Consider the following 19,855-nt stretch of genomic DNA (forward strand, 5'->3'; position numbering starts at 1 on the left):
GCCTCACCTTTGGGTGAAAGATGAATGTTATTCTTATCAATAAAAATTGTTGAAAGGCGCAATAATTGCATTACCTTAGAAAGAATATCCTCGAGCCAACTACCTACTCTATGAATATTATTATCCTAAACTTCAATGAGGATAATCAATTGGTATATTATTACCTTGAACACGACTGAGGATTATCCATCATCATTGTTATCTAATCAAGCATAATTAAATTTACCATGTCTCCTGCATGGGAGTGGCGCAGTCAGCAGGCATGCCTGACTCAATCCGTCTTAATCTCTCATATCTATGGCAAGGTGGAATCTGAGCTCGTGCTGCTTCTCTGGCGCAGGAGGGGACTGCACAAAATGCCAGTAGATTTAATTAGGACAGCATACCGTCACAACAGGGGAGAATCATATGAGAGAGAGAGAGAGAGAGAGACAGAGAGAGAGAGAGAGAGAGAGAGAGAGAGAGAGAGAGAGAGAGAGTCAATGGCTCTGTCCGTAGCACTGCTGACGTGGGCGATCCCAGAAGCTCTATATAGCTCTCAAGACTCTTCATTTCCTTTCCCTTAAGGCTCAAGCAGTGGATTGATGCGGTGGCTGCTTCTGGCCTTGCTATCATCCCTGCTTCTTGCAATAATACTAATAACACTTCTGAGCTTCAAATCTGTCACAGTTGGTGCCCACAGATGCCGGCTTTGTACCCTGATCGGTTCGTCCACTTACAACAGTTCTGAGCTTCAAATCTGTCACATTGAGTACCTGCGGATTGCCAGTTTCGTTCCTCTGATCTGTTCGTTGACATAGCGGCGGCTACTCGCTGCAGGTAGCTGGGGCTTCGCCGCCTGCATTTCTTCACATAGTTGGCTTCTCTAATGGTGACACCGATGGCAACAACAACTGCTGGCCGATGCGTCTATGGAGAGGACATGATGCCATGGTACTGCCATCATTTTGATTCTCCGAGTGCGCCATTGCTGTTCTGGCCAGTATGCAGCATGATTATGCACATGTTGACAGCCACTTGTGTCGACTGGGAAGTTGGCAAAGTTTTGCAATCCCATTGTGCATCAGGCAGGCGGTAGATGCATGCTTGGCATCTATCACCCTTTTGCAGAGACTTGAGCTTGTCTGATTCTTCAGGCTGATCTCTTGCTTAGTAAGAAGTATTGTTTGATTGGAAAGTAGATGACTTCTTGTTTTCTTACAAGAACGTGTGTACATATGAGAAGAGCTTATATTTGCATGTGTATATGCGTGTGTGCATGTACACATATAGATACACATGTTTGAGAAGCAATTAGAATGTACATGAATTCTAATGAAGGGGGATAGTACGTTGTGCCCAAGGGTGTGTATGCATCGATTAGAATGAAATCCTGCTATTTTTGTGATTGCTGACAATTAAAGGTCAGTGAGACTCCTGGAATTCAGGCTGACATACAAAAGTTGCTTTTGTAAACTGAAAATGGAGTATGTACTTTTGGAGCATCTAGGATGAAAATTTGAGTTCTGTTTGCAAATCTTGTATGTTTGTATATTAGAAGCATTCTTGACTGCCGTTGGTTCCTAATAAGAAGAATTCTTGCAAGTTGGCACATTTCCAGCAGAATCGCAGCATAGGCTCATGGATTGGAACTTAATCTTCTTCATTTCAGATAGTGAGGATTTGTTAAGATCATGTCAGAGTGCTTGGATGGATTCAAGTATGTACTCTTATCTCTCTTGCGCTGTTGCAATATCTTCAAGCGGGGTGCCGTTCTAGAAGACCCAGAAATTATTGCCAGTGAGACTGTCTGTAAGATCAGAAAGCTTATGCTCATTACCATCTTCTTATTCCTTTTGTATTTCAGGAGAAGTTTTAGATCTGCCTATTGAATGTCAAATTTCCATTGTTATCGAACAAGGGAAATAAAATTGTCACTCGGCTGAAGCTTGTTTGCTTTTTACAGTCAATGTAAGTGAAGTGGAGGCCCTTTTTGAGCTGTTCAAGAAGATAAGCAGTGCTGCAATGGATGATGGGATGATAAATAAGGTTCGGTACTTATCTAAACTCTGAAAATGACTGGTTTCGTTTGCCTCATGAACCGGCTGCAGCTATCATATGCATCTTGCTGGTTCAGCATCTTAGATGCAAGTCTTTTGTCCCCTATTTAATTAATATCCTGTTGTCAGATTCACTTACAATGTGTGCAATATGACACTGCTTGTCAGAATCAGCTGACTGATATGAGGTAATTGGACTACACATGTTGAAGTCATGCACATAGTTGGAATCATACTCGTATGGTTGATCGTATTGTACTCACCATATTCTGCATATCTTTTCTCCCCCTTTTTGAGGTGTATAGACACACACCTGTTGCTATTGATCCAATCCCAACAGCTGCCCTAGAATATGCATATGATATGGTCCAATTTTACTTAGCAATATTTGGGTCTTGAAGCATGTCTTTTTTTTTAGTGAAGAAAGGATAATATGATTTTCTTGCACAACGATCTATAGATTATCATCTATGCATTTAACACATTCACTCTCATTTTTAACAATCTTTTAGGGCCACATAGTATTCAGGCTTGAGATTTGAATCATGTTCCAAAGATGCTCTTCTACTGCATGATGTATGGAAACGTGGTCACACATATCCTACAGGCTACAGTCCCTCTTTGCAGATAAATGTGATAGTAGTCATCAGAACTGAGACAGGTGAGAGAAATTTGAAGTTTATGTAATTACATCATATGGTGAATTTTGAAGAGAGATTTGTGGTACAAGAGTTGCCAAAAGATTGGGTACCATCAGTGCTGGACCAACCTTAGGAGATGCACAAGACCCTTCGGGTCTAGACTGCCAACCACGTGGCCTAATTATAACACTTGTCCAAGGTTGCAGTCAATTTTCTGAGGCTTATTCTCAGTGGTTCACAACTCATGTGGGATAGCTTGATGCACACTTCTGAGTTACATCAGTTCAAGTGAGAGAGCACATGATTCTTTGACTTGGCTGCCAAATTGAAAAACTTAGACCAAATTCAAATGGAAAACATGAAAACTGATTTGCAACAAAGCATTCATTATTTCTAGTATGAAGCCTTTAAGTATGACAGGAAATAAAACCAACTGAAACTTCCTACCTAAATGATCACTGCTCAACAAATGCACGTCTAAGATATTATTAGTATATTTGATTTTTATTATGGGGCAAGGTACTTGATTGCTTGTGCAGTTAAGGGAAAGGCTTCACTTCTACCATCCCAAAGGTGATGGTCTAGCAGTTAGCACTTGGGCTTACAATTGTAAGGCTGTGGGTTCAAGTCTTGTTGGGTGCATCACTCAGTTGGACACCTATGTTCACATGGTGTGGTTAAGTCCGGGCTCTTGCCCACACGAACACTCGGTCAGTCCTCTTTGTAGGGCCATTGTGGAGGAGTGTCCTAATGCAATCAAGCTCGGCTGTTCATCACTTTTTTTAAAGGAAAATCTGAGGGTTGCTGTTAAAGTATGGATTCTTACTCCAGGCGGCATTCTTTGTGACAACTCTCCTTCTCAAGGAAAGCTATCCTGTTATCATGTTTCTTTTTGGGCCTGGCTGTTCCATGCTTTTCAAAAGTAAGAAGCTGGTATGCGTTCTGCAACACAGGACAATCCTGACCTGGTTCTAGCATTATTGAGACTGGCTTTATGCTGCTACTTATGATAAGGTGTGCAACTGTTTCAGAAATATTTTCATTGCATCCATTTTGTACCAGAGCCTCAACCCATTGGGTTTCTTTTCAGCAGGTGATCTGATGGTGCCTGAATCTCAACCTTGGGAGAGAAGCCACTAGCTCCATGTTTCCATGCTGGTCAGAATGCAAAGGCATGCCTCATCCTAGGCCTCGAGAGAGAGGATGCTATCCCCCTCTCTATGTTGAGCAAGATGTGAAGGCACAACCACCAAGTCATGGCTAAAACATCCAAGGCTCTTGTCGAGGTAGAATCTTTAGATCTTGGGCAATCAATAGGTGAGATGGCAACTCAATGTTGACCACCCCATCCAAGGGAAGATGAATGCAAAGGCTTTTTTCCAAGGTGCTCGAAGGATTGCACGATGAGTAGTGAACCCCTCTAAAACTAGAGAAAGAAGATCCCCCTCTTAAGGTGGAGGAATAGGACCCTCTTTTGAAGTGCCCTCTAATGGAGCAGGGAATCTAAAAACTCACGAATCACAGCCTCTAGTGTGTCTAGTGATGAAGGAAGGACCACCAACGTTGCTGAAGAAGGTATTTGAAGCTGCGATGGAACAGAGGCCAAACAGCTCCTAGAAGTGGCCTCCTGAAATTGAGTAGAAGAGGGATGGGAGGGAGGCTATCATAGATAATCTCCTTGATACTCTCATTGGAGTCGGTGTCTGTGGAGCCATACAAGGGGAAATGGGTACCTAGAGCCATGGGTTGGTGACAACCTCTATCTCTTGGTGGAGTAGATTTTGATGCCAAAGATGGTGGCGAACAGCCATTGTCTCACAATGGAGTGGATTGTGAAGCTGAAAGAGTGAAACAACCTTTCTATCTCTCGATCGAGTGAACTATTAGAAAGGTGGTATCCAACAACCTTTCTCTCAGTGGAGTGGATTGTGGAAGACCCAAAAGTAGATGGAAGAAACCTTTGTAGTGCGTTGCAGGGGCCTCTAGGAGGGCTTATCACCTCATGAGGTCTTGGAGCTGCATGTTGCTTGCAAGGGCTTAGTTTGTGTCATGTGCATCTTATTACCTTGAGCACAAAACTTTGATAACCATTGTAGAACGAACTCTGTCGCCCAAATCGGTGAGGTGGCACAAGGAGTGCATGGTGGTAGATGCATATACTTTGGTGGTGTAGGGAGCAAAGGCCAATGACGATAGTCTTCAGTGATATGATTGTTCTTTCCATAGTAGGAGCACCTAGTGGGCCGTGCTTTTGTCTTTGGAGAAGCCATACCACTAGTGTATCAAAGCTCTAAGGAGAAGGTGGGAGGGAGAAGATAATGCTATCCCCCAGATGGCACAACAGGAATAAATAATGCGGAATCTGAGAATGTTGCAATCCTACAACCTTTGTTCCCCTTCAATTGAGAATGAGGATCTTTAGCTCTTGGCATACCTTTGCTTTGATAGTGTGCTGTAAAAATGGTAGTGTTTGCAGGAAGAAACACAAGAGTGTTTGAGAAACACTGCAATCAAGCTGATCTCAAAGATGATTGGATTGTCTTGGCTGATCAGGCAGCAAGACCAGTGGATAAAGATGCTTTGTGGAGGGAGTGAAACATAGTTCTCTAGGTAGTGAGATGTCGAAATAGATAGTGGAAGATGATGGGATAGTAGTAGAGGGAGTGAAACATAGTGCTTAGGAGCTATTGGAGAGGAAAAAGATGATGACTAGTAGTCTAGCTGTGCTTCGGAGGTAGAAAACCAGCTTGGCAACTTGCTGGAGATAGGAACACAATGGTAACAAAGCATGAACAGGTCTAAAACTGCAAATGCAGCACTGCTGAGGTCGAAGATGGCTGGTAGGAGCCACATGTGGAGGAAGAGGTCCTCGAATCTTATGCTACAATAGTTGTAGGTTTTGTGCAAGGTGTTTGTTGTTGACAACCAAAGCTTGATCAAAAGCTGTTCACTTTTAATTCTTGGCCACCTGATGATCCAACCCAAGATGGTTTTTCTATGCCAGCCATTATTTGCCATGAATTAACTCAAATTGCCTTCAACCACAGTCAAGCCATGAATAGTCCAGTTCACCATGGAGGCCGGTTCTTGGTCCAATCTACAATAGGTATTCTATTTCTAGCCATGATTTTCGGTGAACCAACTCAAATTGTCTTCAGCCACAAGTAAGCCACTAATAACTAAGGGGGCTGGTAAACAGCTGGTCTCACAATGGAGGAGTGGGTTGTGAAACGGAGGGAGTGGAACAACCTCTGTCTCTCATTGGAGCAGAATATGGAGCCAAGGTCATGGTAATCACTTAACTCAAAAATAGATGGAAGAAACCTCTATAGTGCATTGTAGGGGTCTCTAGGAGGGCTTATCACCTCTTGAGGTCTTAGAATCAAGAGCCTCCTTTTGCTCACAAGGGTGTAGTGTGCATTGTATGTGGCTTGTTGCCTCTAGCATAAAACTCTAACAGTGGATGTAGAATGATCTCTGTTGCCTAGAATGGTGAGGTGGCACAAGAAGTGCTGGGAGGTAGATGCATATATTGTGGTGGGGTAGGGAGCAAAGGTTGATGATGACAATATGTGGTGGTGTGACGAATCTTGTTGCAATAGGAGTACCCAGTGGTTTGTGCTTCCATCTTTGGAGAAGCCATAGCATCAGTGTGTCGAACTTGTAAAGGGAGGGTGGGAGATAGAAGAAGATAATGGTATCCTTGAATGGTGCTCACTTCTCCTTACACTGGTACTATAGATTGTCTTCATCTTCATTGTATGTTCACAGCCCTTGCTGCCACCTGAGCACCCAGGCGACAATTCCCAATCATCAGCCACCTTTTGGAGGTTGTGTTTGCACTAGCTTCAAGCCACCTACAGCAACCAACATCCTCTTCATCAGCCGACATTAGGCACTTGCGTTTTTACTTTTTCTCCTCTCCTCAAGGGCTGCCTAGCAGTCACCTTTTTGCAGCCACTTACATGGAGAGATCTTCATCAGATATTCTTGTGTTTTCTTCTCTACGTGGCTGCCTAGCAATCACCTTGACAACAGCCATCGTCTCGGAGAGATTTCAGCATTTTCTTCATCTCAGACAGTTGTGTTTCTCTCCCTTTGCTATTGTCCTTCATCTTCCGATGTTGGAGCTAGGGTGATGTTAAGAAGAGCTCCAACATGAAGTTGCTTGCTGGTATGGTGTCATGATTGCTAAACAACACCACGAACTGAGATATTTGCAAGGGTTTGGGTGTGGAAAGCAGTGGTAGAGGGCTGAGGCCAAAGTGTGATGGAGTGAAGAAATGGGAAAACAATGAAGAATGAATGAGAGAATTAGTGTACAATCAATAATGCCCATACCCAATTTATAGGCACAAGAGTAATTGAATTAATTAATTACATACATACATACATACATACATACGTACGTACGTACGTATGTATGTATGTATGTATGTATGTATGTATGTATGTATGTATATATATATAGAGAGAGAGAGAGAGAGAGAGAGAGAGAGAGAGAGAGAGAGAGAGAGAGAGATTACTTTTTTACGAAAAAAAGAGAGAGATTACTTCCCAGTGGTGCCCAATGTTTGGGTCAATCTTTGGCAAATGATTCCTTTATGTTTCTAAAGGCTGATCGTACTAATGTTAATCGGGCAATGGCTATGTGGAATCTCTTTGCTTTAGCACCGGGACTTTATATTAATACTCAAAAGTCTACATTGCTTTCTTATATGGAGAGTGATTTGCAAGTTTTGGATTGGCAAGGAGTTGTGATTTCTAAAGGAGATATTACTTGACACTTGGATTATCCTATTGGTATCGATGTACCCCCTCGTGCCTTGCTTGATTGGATGTCATCCCGTATACATGATCGGTTCATGTATTACTCAAGGATGGCCTCTTCATGTGTGAGACTTAAAGTTTCTCAATGCATCATGATCAATATGGTCTCGTTTTTTCTGCTACTACTTCCTTGGACTAAGAAGTCTCTTTTGGAATTGGTTCAGCCTATTCGCTTTATGTTGTGGAAAAAGAAAGGGAATCGTTTGGGCCAAGTGTGGATTTCGTGGCAGCATGTGACTACTCCTAAAAGGATGGGGGGAGCAGCTTTATTGGATGTTAATTTGCATATATTTGCTTTGAGACTCGCACTTTTGCAGGCGCATGTGTTTAACTCTACAAGGCCTATTAAGGTCTCCCAGCCTTTTCTCCTTTCTCATTTGATTGCATCCTGGCAGGAGATATTACGTTTTGCAGTTTGGTGCCTTCCTGATCTTCGTAAGGAGGAGAATTTGCTGCAATTAGAAGTGCTGGCTACCTCCCAAGTTGTTGAATTGGCTTGATAAAGATTTGCTGCGAGATAAGTTTAATCGCATGACTGGTTTGGGGTTGTAGATAGTCCATGATGGTGTTATTTGTGGGTAGCCCCGTCTTTATTCTTTTTAGCGTATTTGTCAGCACTTTCGGGTGCCTCGTGGCTATCATGACATTTGGTTGTCCATACAGGACAAGCTTCAAAGGTTCTCTTCTTTGCCTACTTTACAGCCATCGTCTCCCTTGCAAGATTGGATGTTTGTGCCTCTTGATGATTTTGAGAAAAGGTCAACTAATCAAATCTATCATTAGATGGTTGAGGTCAAGAGATGGATGACTAGAAAGGCTAATAAATTATGGCATATTCGGGATAGCAAAAAGAAGTGGTAGGAAAGATTCCTCTAACTTAAGAAGTCTAAGGTTCCTTATCAGGGTAAAATGTTCACGTGGAGGTTGCTCATTGGGGGTCTTTCAATTGGGGATGTGTTGTGTGCTCGTAAGATCTCCCGTGGTCGATGTATATTTTGCACTACATGTGATGAGACATTGCTTCATCTCTTTGTCTCTTGCCTTGTTGCTCAACGAATTTGGAGTTTTGTTTCCCGTGTGTGGTTCTCGATGACTCAGCAGCAGATTTCAGCCGGTTCGTGGATTATGGGAAGGATGACTTCTATGTCTGCTTTGTAATCAGATTATTCTTGCCTCTTCCATTTCTCGAGATGGACAGCTCTATGGCATATTTGGCATACTCGAAATGCCTTTATTTTTTATTCATCCTTGGGCATCCATGGTCATGTGGCCCATGTTCGTGGTTTAGTGTTATGGCAAATCTCCTCTATGGTTTCAACCGATCAGGTTCTTCTAGACATTGTTGCTCCTTGGCTGGATATTGTTTGCTCCACACCAGCTGTCCTTTTTGTGCGATATTTGTGTGTTAGAGTCTTGGTGATTGGTGTTTGCTCTTTTTTCTTAGCCGACCTAATGGTTTGATGTAAATATTGCTACTTAATTCAATTATCTTCATGACAAAAAAAAAGAGAGAGATTAACGTCTAGGGAGGCCAAAGTCAGTCTATGAGACATAACCATGTATAGTGATGATTGTTACTAAACATCAAAGTGTTACATAATAAATTGTGATGAAGTGATAGGTGATATATAGTGCAAAGGGAGACTGAAGTAGTATACATGAGAGTATATTGGGGATACAATTGAGTGATAATTTGCCCGGGGGGGGGGGGGGGTTTGTTTCAGTCCCAAATCTATGCCGAATGCATAATAGGACTGAACTGCCTCATACAGGAATAGAGTAGACTGCATCAAGCAGTGCAAAATATACCTAATACCTCATCAAGCAACTAGTGGGAAACTCAGAAATAATGACATAGGAACATAGAACTATACTCTACAACACTCATAATGGCAAATCAGAGTATATGCTGAAAATAAGCAAGAAACAGAGCTATGAATCATGGCACCTTGTCATATTGTATTGCTAAGCAAGAAACTCCAGCATACAATTGGTCGTGAGTAAGAATGATGATCCATACGTAAGAAAGACATACAATCTTCAGGTCACATTTTTTAATTGCCTACAAACTACACTTCATGAGGCATTTTAAGATTGCTTTACATGTAGAACTACTATGAGTAAGGTTCTAAACTATGCTAAGGGCAAACATAGTGCGTCAGGCCAACGGCTAATACCTGGCACAACCTGGTGGATGATTGGCAGAGCCATGACCCGAACCCTTACGTGTCATATCATAGTGTCAAATGCCTTATCCAAAAGTGACATATCAAATGAGAAAAATTATGTCTTGCTCACAGCCTTGCACCATGAAGTAAGCCACAAAGAGAAACGATAATTAAAGCCTCTCTAGTAGGATACTTATAGCCCTCTATTGTAGTTGTATAATCCACTTGAGAGATAGTCAAGACAAAATAAAGGCATACATGTCATAATATGATAGAGATACAAAATCTGAGTGGGCTACCAAAACATCTCATGAGCTAGGTTGCTCATGAGCATCATGAGACTCACTAGTAGACATTATACGAGATTGTTCCTGCACATTATGATCATGTAATGTAAAAGATACAACTTCCATTTGCTGAATTTTTTCTAAAGTATGTCTCTTATCTTAACTTGTTGATTGATATCTTGCAAAACTTAATTAATATCAGATCTTACGGCATCAACTTCAGACAATTGATTTTCAACTTTGTTTTGAGGCTTCAAACCCTAATATTTAATGGTCACTACAACTAATTTCCTGCATCAGGTCACCACTTTCCTGTATCAGGTTAATTGTCACTTGCAATGGTGAGCCTGTTGCTTGTAGTGGTAACCTTATTTTCTGCTGCGATAACCTTGTTTCTCATTGCAATAACCCTGTTTCCTGTAGCGGTATTGCAATCTCTTGTAGCCAGGTTGCAATTGCCTTCATTAAGATTGTAGTTTCTTGTAACATGAACGCCATCTGTTTTGTCCATTCGAGACAAATAAATACTATCGCTAACACTAAAATATCACCAACATAAGTGCAATGAGATATTGTCAAAGTTTGAGAACTATTTGTCCCACAAAATTGACAAATGACCATAATGTCCATAGAGTTCCGCACTATAGTTGCTTTAGGCAGTGCAATAGTGACTTGGATAAAATTGAATCCAACTACTTGCTGAACCTGTGAATCCTTTTGTGGCTAGTATTTGGAGCCTAAATCCATTAATTGCAAGTTTAACAATGTCTCCTTGCATTATAGCCAGAATGAAAGTGTCTGCAACTCTTGACAGATAATGAGCCATAGTTCTATGGTACAACCATTTCAATGAAATATGCTAGGGCTGAGAATTGATCATATACAATGACATTCATAATATATCATAGTGTTAGAGATCAGCGCATGTACGGGACTGCACAGTCCAGTTGGACTGTGCAGTCTGCCTGCAGTCCAGTCGGCTGCATTTAATGCAGCCGACCTGCCCTGATTTTCGCCCTGTTTTCTGGCTATAAATAGCCGAGGACTTCAGCAGTCTCCTACACTTCTTTGCTCGCAGATTACAGACTGGTGGCACGCGCAGATTCCATCTCTGTTCGCAGATTTCTGACAGGAGACAGTGCAGACTGCAGCGGACTTCGAGCTGAACAGCAGGGTGCATCGTCGAGGTGGAGACACGCAGTCCAGCGCACTGCGCCCGTGTATATATCTGCATATCTTTGTATTTAGCACACTTTATACAGCAGATCTTTATCTTCCACTGTCTCTTTCTCTCTCTTCTCTCTCTGCGTTCTCTCTCTCTTAGTCCTATGCTTCCGCACCGCTGCACTCTGATATGGTATCAGAGCAGTGTTAGAGGGCTGACTGAGCGCAGAACCAACTTGAAGAGGAGTTTCTATCGCGACACAAATTTGCGTTTTCAGCGTTTGAGGGCAGGCAGGAGAGCTGCGCCCCAGAACAAGGCTGAATCGAGCGTGGGCGCGCAAGAAAGGAGTCCAGGTGGTGGATTTGCTGCTGTTTACTGCTGTTTGACGAGGAGGAAGTTTGAGTTTTCAGCTTTCAAGTGCAGGTTTTGTTTTTTCATCGCCTCCGGCGGGTTAAGAAGTTACAGGACGCGGAAGAGCCTTAGCAGGCTGAGTTTTCACAGTCAGAGGAGGCTGCTTTTGTGTTTGTGAAGGCATTACAGGTGAAGATGTCTACAGAGATTGACTTGGAGTTCCAGACGATTATGGACCGGAAGGTGCTTGTCTTACCGGCTCTTCCCGCAGATCAGAAGCTCGATGGCGACAACTACCGCATTTGGCGCGTCATGATGTTGGCCATCCTTGAGTCCTATGATTTGGCGGAGCTTGTACAGGAGGAGATCGACCGGCCCTCGGTAAGAGATGAGTCCAAACTCTCTTCCGAGGCTTGTGCGGAGTTGGCTAAGGCTCAGTCTCACTGGGACAAACTGAATGCCAGGATTCGTTCCTTTCTTTTTCTATCTTGCACTACAGCCGTGATAGCTCACATCGAGCACTTGACGGTGGCTCGGGAGATATGGTTGGAGCTTGATCAGATGTACAACCGGATGACCCTTATGAAGCGGGTTTCTTTGGAGGTTCAGATGCGGACCTTGTCCGTAAACAAGTCTTCTTCGCTACGGGAGCACATCAATAAGCTAAGACAGCTTCAGATGCAGGTTCAGAATGCGAGGAAGCCGATTTCCTCCGAAGACATGGCGATCACACTCTTGTCCCAGTTGCCGCCACGATTCGGTACATTCTACTCTGCCCTTATTGCTTCGGGGCGAGAGTCTACTCTTCGTTGGGAAGAGTTGGTTCCTATGGTCTTGGACCAAGAGGAACAACTAAAGGGACAGAATGCTTCCAAGTCGGAGGCGCTGACAGGTCAAGCCTCTTAGAAGAAGGGGAAGGACCAAAAGAAGATGAAGGGGGATAACAAGTCAAAGAAGGACAAGGACAAGGACAAGGACAAAGTATCCACATGTCATATTTGTGGAAAGACTGGCCATTGGAAGAAGGATTGCCCTGACAAACACAAGAAGGACACCAACAAGAAGGACACAAAGGATTCTGGAGCGGTGGCTGCACCCTCATCAGCTGCATTTCTTCATCTAGCTGTCATTGAGGACTCTTCACCGAATGCTTCTGATGCTGCGATGACGGCTCCCCAGGCTCGAGAGTGGATCGTTGATAGTGGTGCCTCCCGGCACATGACTCCTTCATCAGATGGTGTTGCCCAGTTGCAACCCTCGCGTGGGCAGATTCTCATTGGAGATAGCTCTTCAGTGTCTATTGCAGGACGGGGTAAGATGCAGCTTATTCCAGATGGACGTGGTGGTACCCATACCTCAGAGGTCTTGCATGTACCAGGATTAGGGTATCATCTCCTGTCAGTTCATAAGATTTGCTCCCTTGGACTTTTGGTGGAGTTTGACAGTAATTCGGTGCGAGTCCTTGATCGTGGGTCAAGGAAGGTTCTATCATCCGGATATGAGGAGAATGGCATCTATAAATTGAAGTCTTCCACCGCCCTCTCTACTCTTCTTCTTACCTCTCAGACACAGTCAGAGTTATGGCATGCTCGGTTTGGTCACCTCAACTATGATTATCTTCAGAGGGCGTCACGTGGACAGCTTGTTCGAGGGTTGCCGGATATAGTTATGAGCCAGCAGCCATGTGTCTCCTGCATTCGTGGGAAGCAGCATAGGGATGCCATTCCCCACACAGCTTCGCGGCGGTCTACTTCACCGATGGAGCTTGTATCTACAGATCTATGTGGCCCTATGAGAAACGAGTCCTTGCGTGGGAGCTCGTACTTCATGTTGATCGTAGATGACTACAGCAGGATGACATGGGCCTATTTCTTGGCATTAAAGTCAGAAGCTTTCTCCCACTTCAAGGATTGGCTTCTCTTTGAGGAGAACTGATCAGGCCGGAAGTTGAAGACCTTGCGATCCGACAAGGGTGGTGAATTTGTTTCTAATGAGTTTGCTCGGTTTTGTGCAGATAAAGGTATTCACCAGGAGTTTGCCAATACCAACACTCCTCAAGAAAATGGCATTCTTGAACGGAAAAACCGCAGTGTGATCGAGATGGCGCGCACCATGATGGAGCACCGACAGACCCCTCAGGTTCTGTGGGCCGAGGCTGTGGCTACTGCAGTCTACATCCTTAATCGATCCCCTACTTTGGCCGTTGATGGGATGATCCCTTTTGAGGCTTACTTTGGGACTAAGCCCGATGTTTCTTACTTTAGGGTCTTTGGGTGTGATGCCTATGTTCACATTCCCAAGGCTCACCGTGATAAATTTGAAGCAGCTTCCCGAAGACAGGTATTTGTTGGCTACAGCTCCCAGTCCCAAGGCTATCGATTGTATGATCCCGTCAAGCGGGATGTGTACACTAGTCGCGATGTGCGGTTTGTGGAGGTTCCGGCCATATCAACGGGTGAGGAGCATCCTGTTCTTGGAGATCCAGGGGAGAGTTGGGCACCTGCTACAGTTCTGTTGGAGCCCGTGCCTTTTGATTATGATTCTGTTTCTGACACAGAGTCTACTGTTCCACCGGTCACCCCTGAGGAGTTACCACCGGTGGATATTCCAGAGTCTTCAGCTGATGGAGAGAGACGAGGGGAGGTTCGACCTCCTCCTCGATGGGACCGTGACACACTCCGTGATTCAGGGATCGAGGGGGTTCCTGAGGAGTGGGGACCGCAGGATGGTCCGCGGCGGTCACGGCGGCACCAGGCACATTCTACGGAGCTTGTTTGCTCTAACTATTGTTTGATGACCCGTGTTATGCAGGATCGAGAGCCCACCTCCGTGAAGGAGGCTTTACAGTCCGTACCATGGAAGAAAGCTATGGAAGCCGAGTTGGAGGCTATTGAGAGGAATGGGACTTGGTCACTCGTGCCCCGCCCCTCGAATAAGAAGGTGATTGGCGTCAAATGGGTCTTCAAGACCAAATACCTTAGCGATGGTTCTTTGGATAAGCACAAGGCTCGCCTTGTTGCTAAAGATTTTGCACAGCGCCCAGGGATTGATTGTCATGATACTTTTGCCCCCACTGCTCGTATGGCGATCATTAGAGCTGTTCTTGCCTTGGCTGGCCATAGGAGATGGCCTGTTTACTAGTTGGATGTGAAGTCGGCCTTCCTCAATGGTGATTTGAAGGAGGAGATCTATGTTGAGCAGCCTCCTGGCTTTGGATCTTCAGATGGGAAAGTCTACAGGTTGAAGAAGGCCTTGTATGGCCTCAAGCAGGCTCCGCGTGCCTGGAACGAGAAGATTGATTCGTTCCTTCAGTCTCAGTTGGGATATCGGCTTTCTAAGGCCGATCCGTAGCTTTATGTTCACACTTCCGAGGATGGTTGTGTGCTTTTTGTCTTGTATGTTGATGACTTGATTGTCACAGGTGATCATGCACAGCAGGTCCAAGAGACGAAGTCAGCTTTACATCGGACGTTCGAGATGACGGACTTGGGTCTACTCCATTTCTTTTTGGGCCATGAGATTTATCAGTCTCAGAGGGGGATCTTCATCTCTCAGCAGAGATATGTACAGGAGCTCTTGGTGTCTTTTGCGATGGAGGATTGTCGGACCCTTTCTACTTCTATGGATCCGAACTGGAAGGCCACTTCCCATTCAGCTTCTCCCCTGGCGGATGCTTCCTGCTATCGTCAGTTGATTGGATCCTTGATTTGGCTCCTCAACACTCGTGTTGATCTTTGTTTTGCTGTTGGGCTCTTGGCAGGGTTTATGAGTGAACCTAAGACGGTGCATTGGCAGGCTGCTCAGAGGATACTTCGGTATTTGAGGGGGACGTCTGATTTAGGGATTCATTATCCCGCAGGGACAGATGGTTCAGATCTTGTACTTGCAGGTTGGAGCGACTCGGATTGGGCCGGTGATGTGGACCACAGGCGGTCTACTACAGGTTACTGTTTTACCTTGGGTGCAGGTGTTATCTCATGGAGTAGTAAGAAGCAGCCCATGGTAGCCCTTTCGTCTACTGAGGCGGAGTATCGGGCGGCGTCTTCCACCACATGTGAGGCTGTGTGGCTTCGGAGATTGTTGGCGGAGCTTGGCTGCCCCCAAACTCGTTCTACTTTGCTGCAATGTGACAATGAGAGTTGCATTGCCTTGGCACGGAATCCTGTCTTTCATGCCCGGACGAAGCACATAGAGATCGAGTACCACTTCATCAGAGAGAAGCTTCTGGATGAGACCATCACTGTGGAGTACTGCAAGACGGAGGACAATCTTGCAGATTTGTTTACGAAGGCACTTCCCCAGGCTCTACTTCGGAGACATTCCAGATCCCTCAGGCTTATGCCCCGCCAAGGCTCTGAGAGGGGGTGTTAGAGATCAGCGCCTGTATGGGACTGCAGTCGGACTGCCACGTGGCAGTCCGACTGCCTGCAGTCCAGTCGGCTGCATTTAATGCAGCCGACCTGCCCTGATTTTCGCCCTGTTTTCTGGCTATAAATAGCTGAGGACTTCAGCAGTCTCCTACACTTCTCTACTCGCAGATTACAGACTGGTGGCACGCGCAGATTCCGTCTCTGTTCGCAGATTTCTGATAGGAGACAGTGCAGACTGCAGCGGACTTCGAGGTGAACAGCAGGTTGCATCGTCGAGGTGGAGACACGCAGTCCAGCGCACTGCGCCCGTGTATATATCTGCATATCTTTGTATTCAGCACACTTTATACAGCAGATCTTTATCTTCCACTGTCTCTTTCTCTCTCTTCTCTCTCTGCGTTCTCTCTCTCTCAGTCCTACGCTTCCGCACCGCTGCACTCTGACACATAGAGAATGAAGATATAAAATCATAATAGAATACGTAGATTACTGCTCCAATGGTACACAACGATCACTTTATGATCTACGTCATAATCCCCTATGATTTCAGTTTGCATCAGATCATTCAAATAATCTTTTTGAGTATCAATCCAAACTAACATAACGTGTATTTGTTGATTGTCAGACTCTTGAGACTGTTGATCTTCAAAATTCTTCTATAATTGTTGTTTTTAAGCTTACTATAGCACTTCTTGCTGCTGTAAGAGTTGCAAGAATATAGATTGCTGTTGTAAGGATAGTAGGAATGTTGGTTGTTGTTGTAGGAACAACAAAAATGTTGGTTCTGCTGTATGTACAGGATGAATGCAAATTATTGCTGCAGGAAGTTTGATTGCTGCTGCAGGAAGTCAAGATACTGTTGTAGAAATTCAGAGTTCAGCAGTGGGAATTGCTGAAATTTAGCTTCTTGCAGATCATTTTGAAGCTTTCAGAATCCCATTGTAAATCAACTTCTTCAATAAACCTAAAGAAACATCGAAAGGGGTGCCAATTTTGCCAATCGCGTGTGCATTGTCCAAGATTAGTAGGTAAATTTGTATTTTCAGATTTGCATTTATTGTTTGCTGCTGTAAATAAGTTGTAATCAGGGATTTACCACCCATCCATGGAAGAAAAGCTGATTTCATGGTTTCATGTTCGGGATACCATCAAATCCTTTGTATTGGTGGGCCCGTGGTACTTGATTGCAACTTGGGACTATTGCATTATTGCTGAAATTGTTCTCAGCAGTGAATTACAGCAAGCATGTCTTCACATGATGATATGGGATCGAGTGGAGAGGGTGCATCACTCCTTGGTTAATCATGTGGTGATGAAGGGGGAAATGCAATAATAGATGTTGGGCATGGTTCTCAGCATGGACAACATGCTGAAAATGTGGGAAATGACCCAAATGTTGGCACTTCAATGTATAAAGAGGCTGATGACTAGTAAGGGGCTAAAGAATTTGATGATAGCTTCAAGGATCAAATGCGTACAACAACAAATGTTTTTGCTGAATTGGCAAGGAACCCTAGTTTACTCGATTCTTGAATGCCCCAAAGAAGGACAACAAAGGCAAAGAGAAGAAGACACCTTCTATAGCTTCGGGAATCGGGACAGCCACAAGAACCGAAGGAAATGCCTAAGCCTTCTTTAGAAGAGTCCGAAATGTTTGATGAGCATAAACAGTTGGTATTCGTGGGGTAGTAAGTGCAAATGCATGGCCAACTTGGTAGTGCAATCCATGGGAACATGGGCAGCAAGGCAATTATGCACATGCAAGCATGGGACAACAAGGATACTTTGGTGGTGGAACCATTTTTCATGCTATGGTTGGACAGGCACCGCATACGGGAATGTATGGCACAAATCCCTATGGTATGCAGCAGCCAATGCATAGCTCTCAACACCCAATGTATTCGGGTAATGCAAGTGGAATGCCTAAACCCATGTATGGCAGTATAGGCATAATGCCCAGGGCACAAAGTGGGCCATATGTGTTGAGCTAAAATATGCATTACTTGCTGATCAGCCTTTTAAACAGCCCCAAAACACACTAAAAATGCTCTTTTAGAGTAAAACCCTAAAACGGGGAGTGGCTCGAGAGAGTTCAGTGGAAACCCTAAAACAGGGAGCGGTTCGAGAAAGTTTAGTGGAAACCCTAATTTTTGGGGCACCCTTCCACATCTATAAATAGACAGGCTGCTCCCATTCAGCCATTATCCTTGTTTGGAGTTTACACCAGCCCACACACCCTCTGCTGCTGTTGGTGCCTAGTTTCCCGCGTGCAGCCCGCCTCCATGTGCTGTCTAGCCATCATCGATTGCAGCCACATCATCTTCAGCCTGTCCATTGCTGTAGGCGACAGCTCTCAGCTGCTGATGATTGCTCTAAACTGTCCCAGATTGCTGTTCAGCTTGCTGTCCATCATCTCCAGGGTCAGCCAGCTTGTGTTTTCAGCATTGTAGGCCCTGACACTCTTAGACACTGTTTCAACTTGCTGTTTACAGCAGACTGTGCACCGTTTCTAGCCCCCGATCGATGGTACACTGCTGCGTTTACGAGTTTCCAGCCTCCAGACTGCAGCGTTTTAGTGACCAGCCTGCTGCCATTTACTATTCAGCACTCCTACACTCCGACTGGTGGTCACAAACTTGGGATCCGTCTTCGGTGGACGTCACACTCTGACGTTGCTCTGTCCTTGAGCACACTTGTACACTCTTACATTTATTTGCAGCATTCATTCACTTCAGAGTTGTGTTCTCTCTCTCCCTTCTTCTGTTTGTGTTTGAGTTTTGAGTTTTGCGTTTAGGTTGTGAGTTTTGCCCTCTGTGTTTGTGTCTTTGTGTTTTTGTTGTGGTTGTACTCTCTGTGTGTCCTCGATGCAAACCCTAGCAGTTGTCTTAACATGGTATCAGAGCCGGTGCTCTTGTAAATAGTATCCTGCGGATATTGTTGAGAGCTAGTCTTTGTGCGAGGCACACAATACGACTCGTAACCGAATCACATTGTCCCGGACACCTTCTTCTCCAGTTTCTATGATGTCTTATCAGGCTTCTCCATCATTGGAGGCCGTGAGATGGCATTATGGACTCGGTGAGGAGGACGACACTCCACCTTCACCAGATTTCACTAACATGACAGAGGAGGACTTTGAGGAGTATTATCGCAACAAGTACGGTGATGTTTACACCCCTCCTACCAGTTTTGCTACCACATCCGGACCGGTTGGTGAGGCTGGCCACCTCTCCGATCATGGAGGACATACGGCATTCGGAACGTCTGGCGATCCATCCTCATCATCTCAGCCAGGTCCAATGTCAAGTTTGTACAATTCTTTTGTATTGCATGAATCAAAACCCTCACCTATTTCTTCTTTTGAGGTACAGGATCCAGATGGCTTTGGGTGCTGCATGTCCTTGGCCCTGAAGCTCCATACAAAGAGGCTGTCAATGAGTGTGATTGCTGAATCTCAACACCCCTCCTCAATCACAACTAGAAAGGCACAAAGTGTGTAGAGGCTGTAATGAGAACCACCTGCAAAGTGTGGGCACACCACAAACATGGTAGACACCAGAGGCTGTCGCAGAAAAGGCTAAGTGTGGGCACCAAAATATGATGGACATCCAGAGGCTGTAACAGGGGCCTCACAAAGTGTACAGGGACTGTAATGCCAAGTTACATAAGGAGTTTACAAAGCTTATGGCAGGAAGAATTTCGGGCAAGGAAATACAAGGCTTTTAAAACAGTCTATCAGAGTAATGAGAGTAGAAGGACTGATGAGACTTGTCCTTCCGATCCTGGTGATCTTTATCTTCATCTTCATCTTCATCTTTTGGTCCATGGTCTTCTTTTTCTTTCACAACAAGATAGGCCTTTTGGGACCTCTTCCTAGCATGATAGAACTTCTCAGTGTGTCCGGTCTTTTTGCAGAAATCACAGAAGAGCGGTTCCTTTTTACCTTTGTATCTGTTGTTTACATATAACATTTGTTCATCCTTTGAAGTGCTAGGCTCTTCTTT

General features: G+C 44.6%; 1 protein-coding gene across 3 annotated transcripts in view; it reads left to right on the forward strand.

The window, feature by feature from the left end:
* Positions 1 to 221: 221 nt before the first annotated feature.
* Positions 222 to 19,855, forward strand: part of LOC148013668 (calcineurin B-like protein 3) — a 132,280-nt gene continuing 112,646 nt past the window's right edge. Inside the window, exons 1-4 of one of the 3 annotated variants that reach the window (XM_087667557.1) lie at positions 222 to 705; positions 820 to 933; positions 1,652 to 1,791; positions 1,946 to 2,028. In XM_087667557.1, the coding sequence (XP_087523683.1) occupies positions 1,674 to 1,791; positions 1,946 to 2,028 (201 nt within the window). In that variant the 5' untranslated portion in view covers positions 222 to 705; positions 820 to 933; positions 1,652 to 1,673. Of the gene's footprint in view, positions 934 to 1,651; positions 1,792 to 1,945; positions 2,029 to 19,855 lie in introns of those variants that run through there. The other 2 variants (XM_087667559.1, XM_087667558.1) reach the window with 2 other exon arrangements.

Source organism: Lygodium microphyllum, chromosome 26 (assembly GCF_053477565.2).
Source record: "Lygodium microphyllum isolate KBCC chromosome 26, Lygodium_microphyllum_v1.1.10, whole genome shotgun sequence".
NCBI lineage: Eukaryota > Viridiplantae > Streptophyta > Polypodiopsida > Schizaeales > Lygodiaceae > Lygodium > Lygodium microphyllum.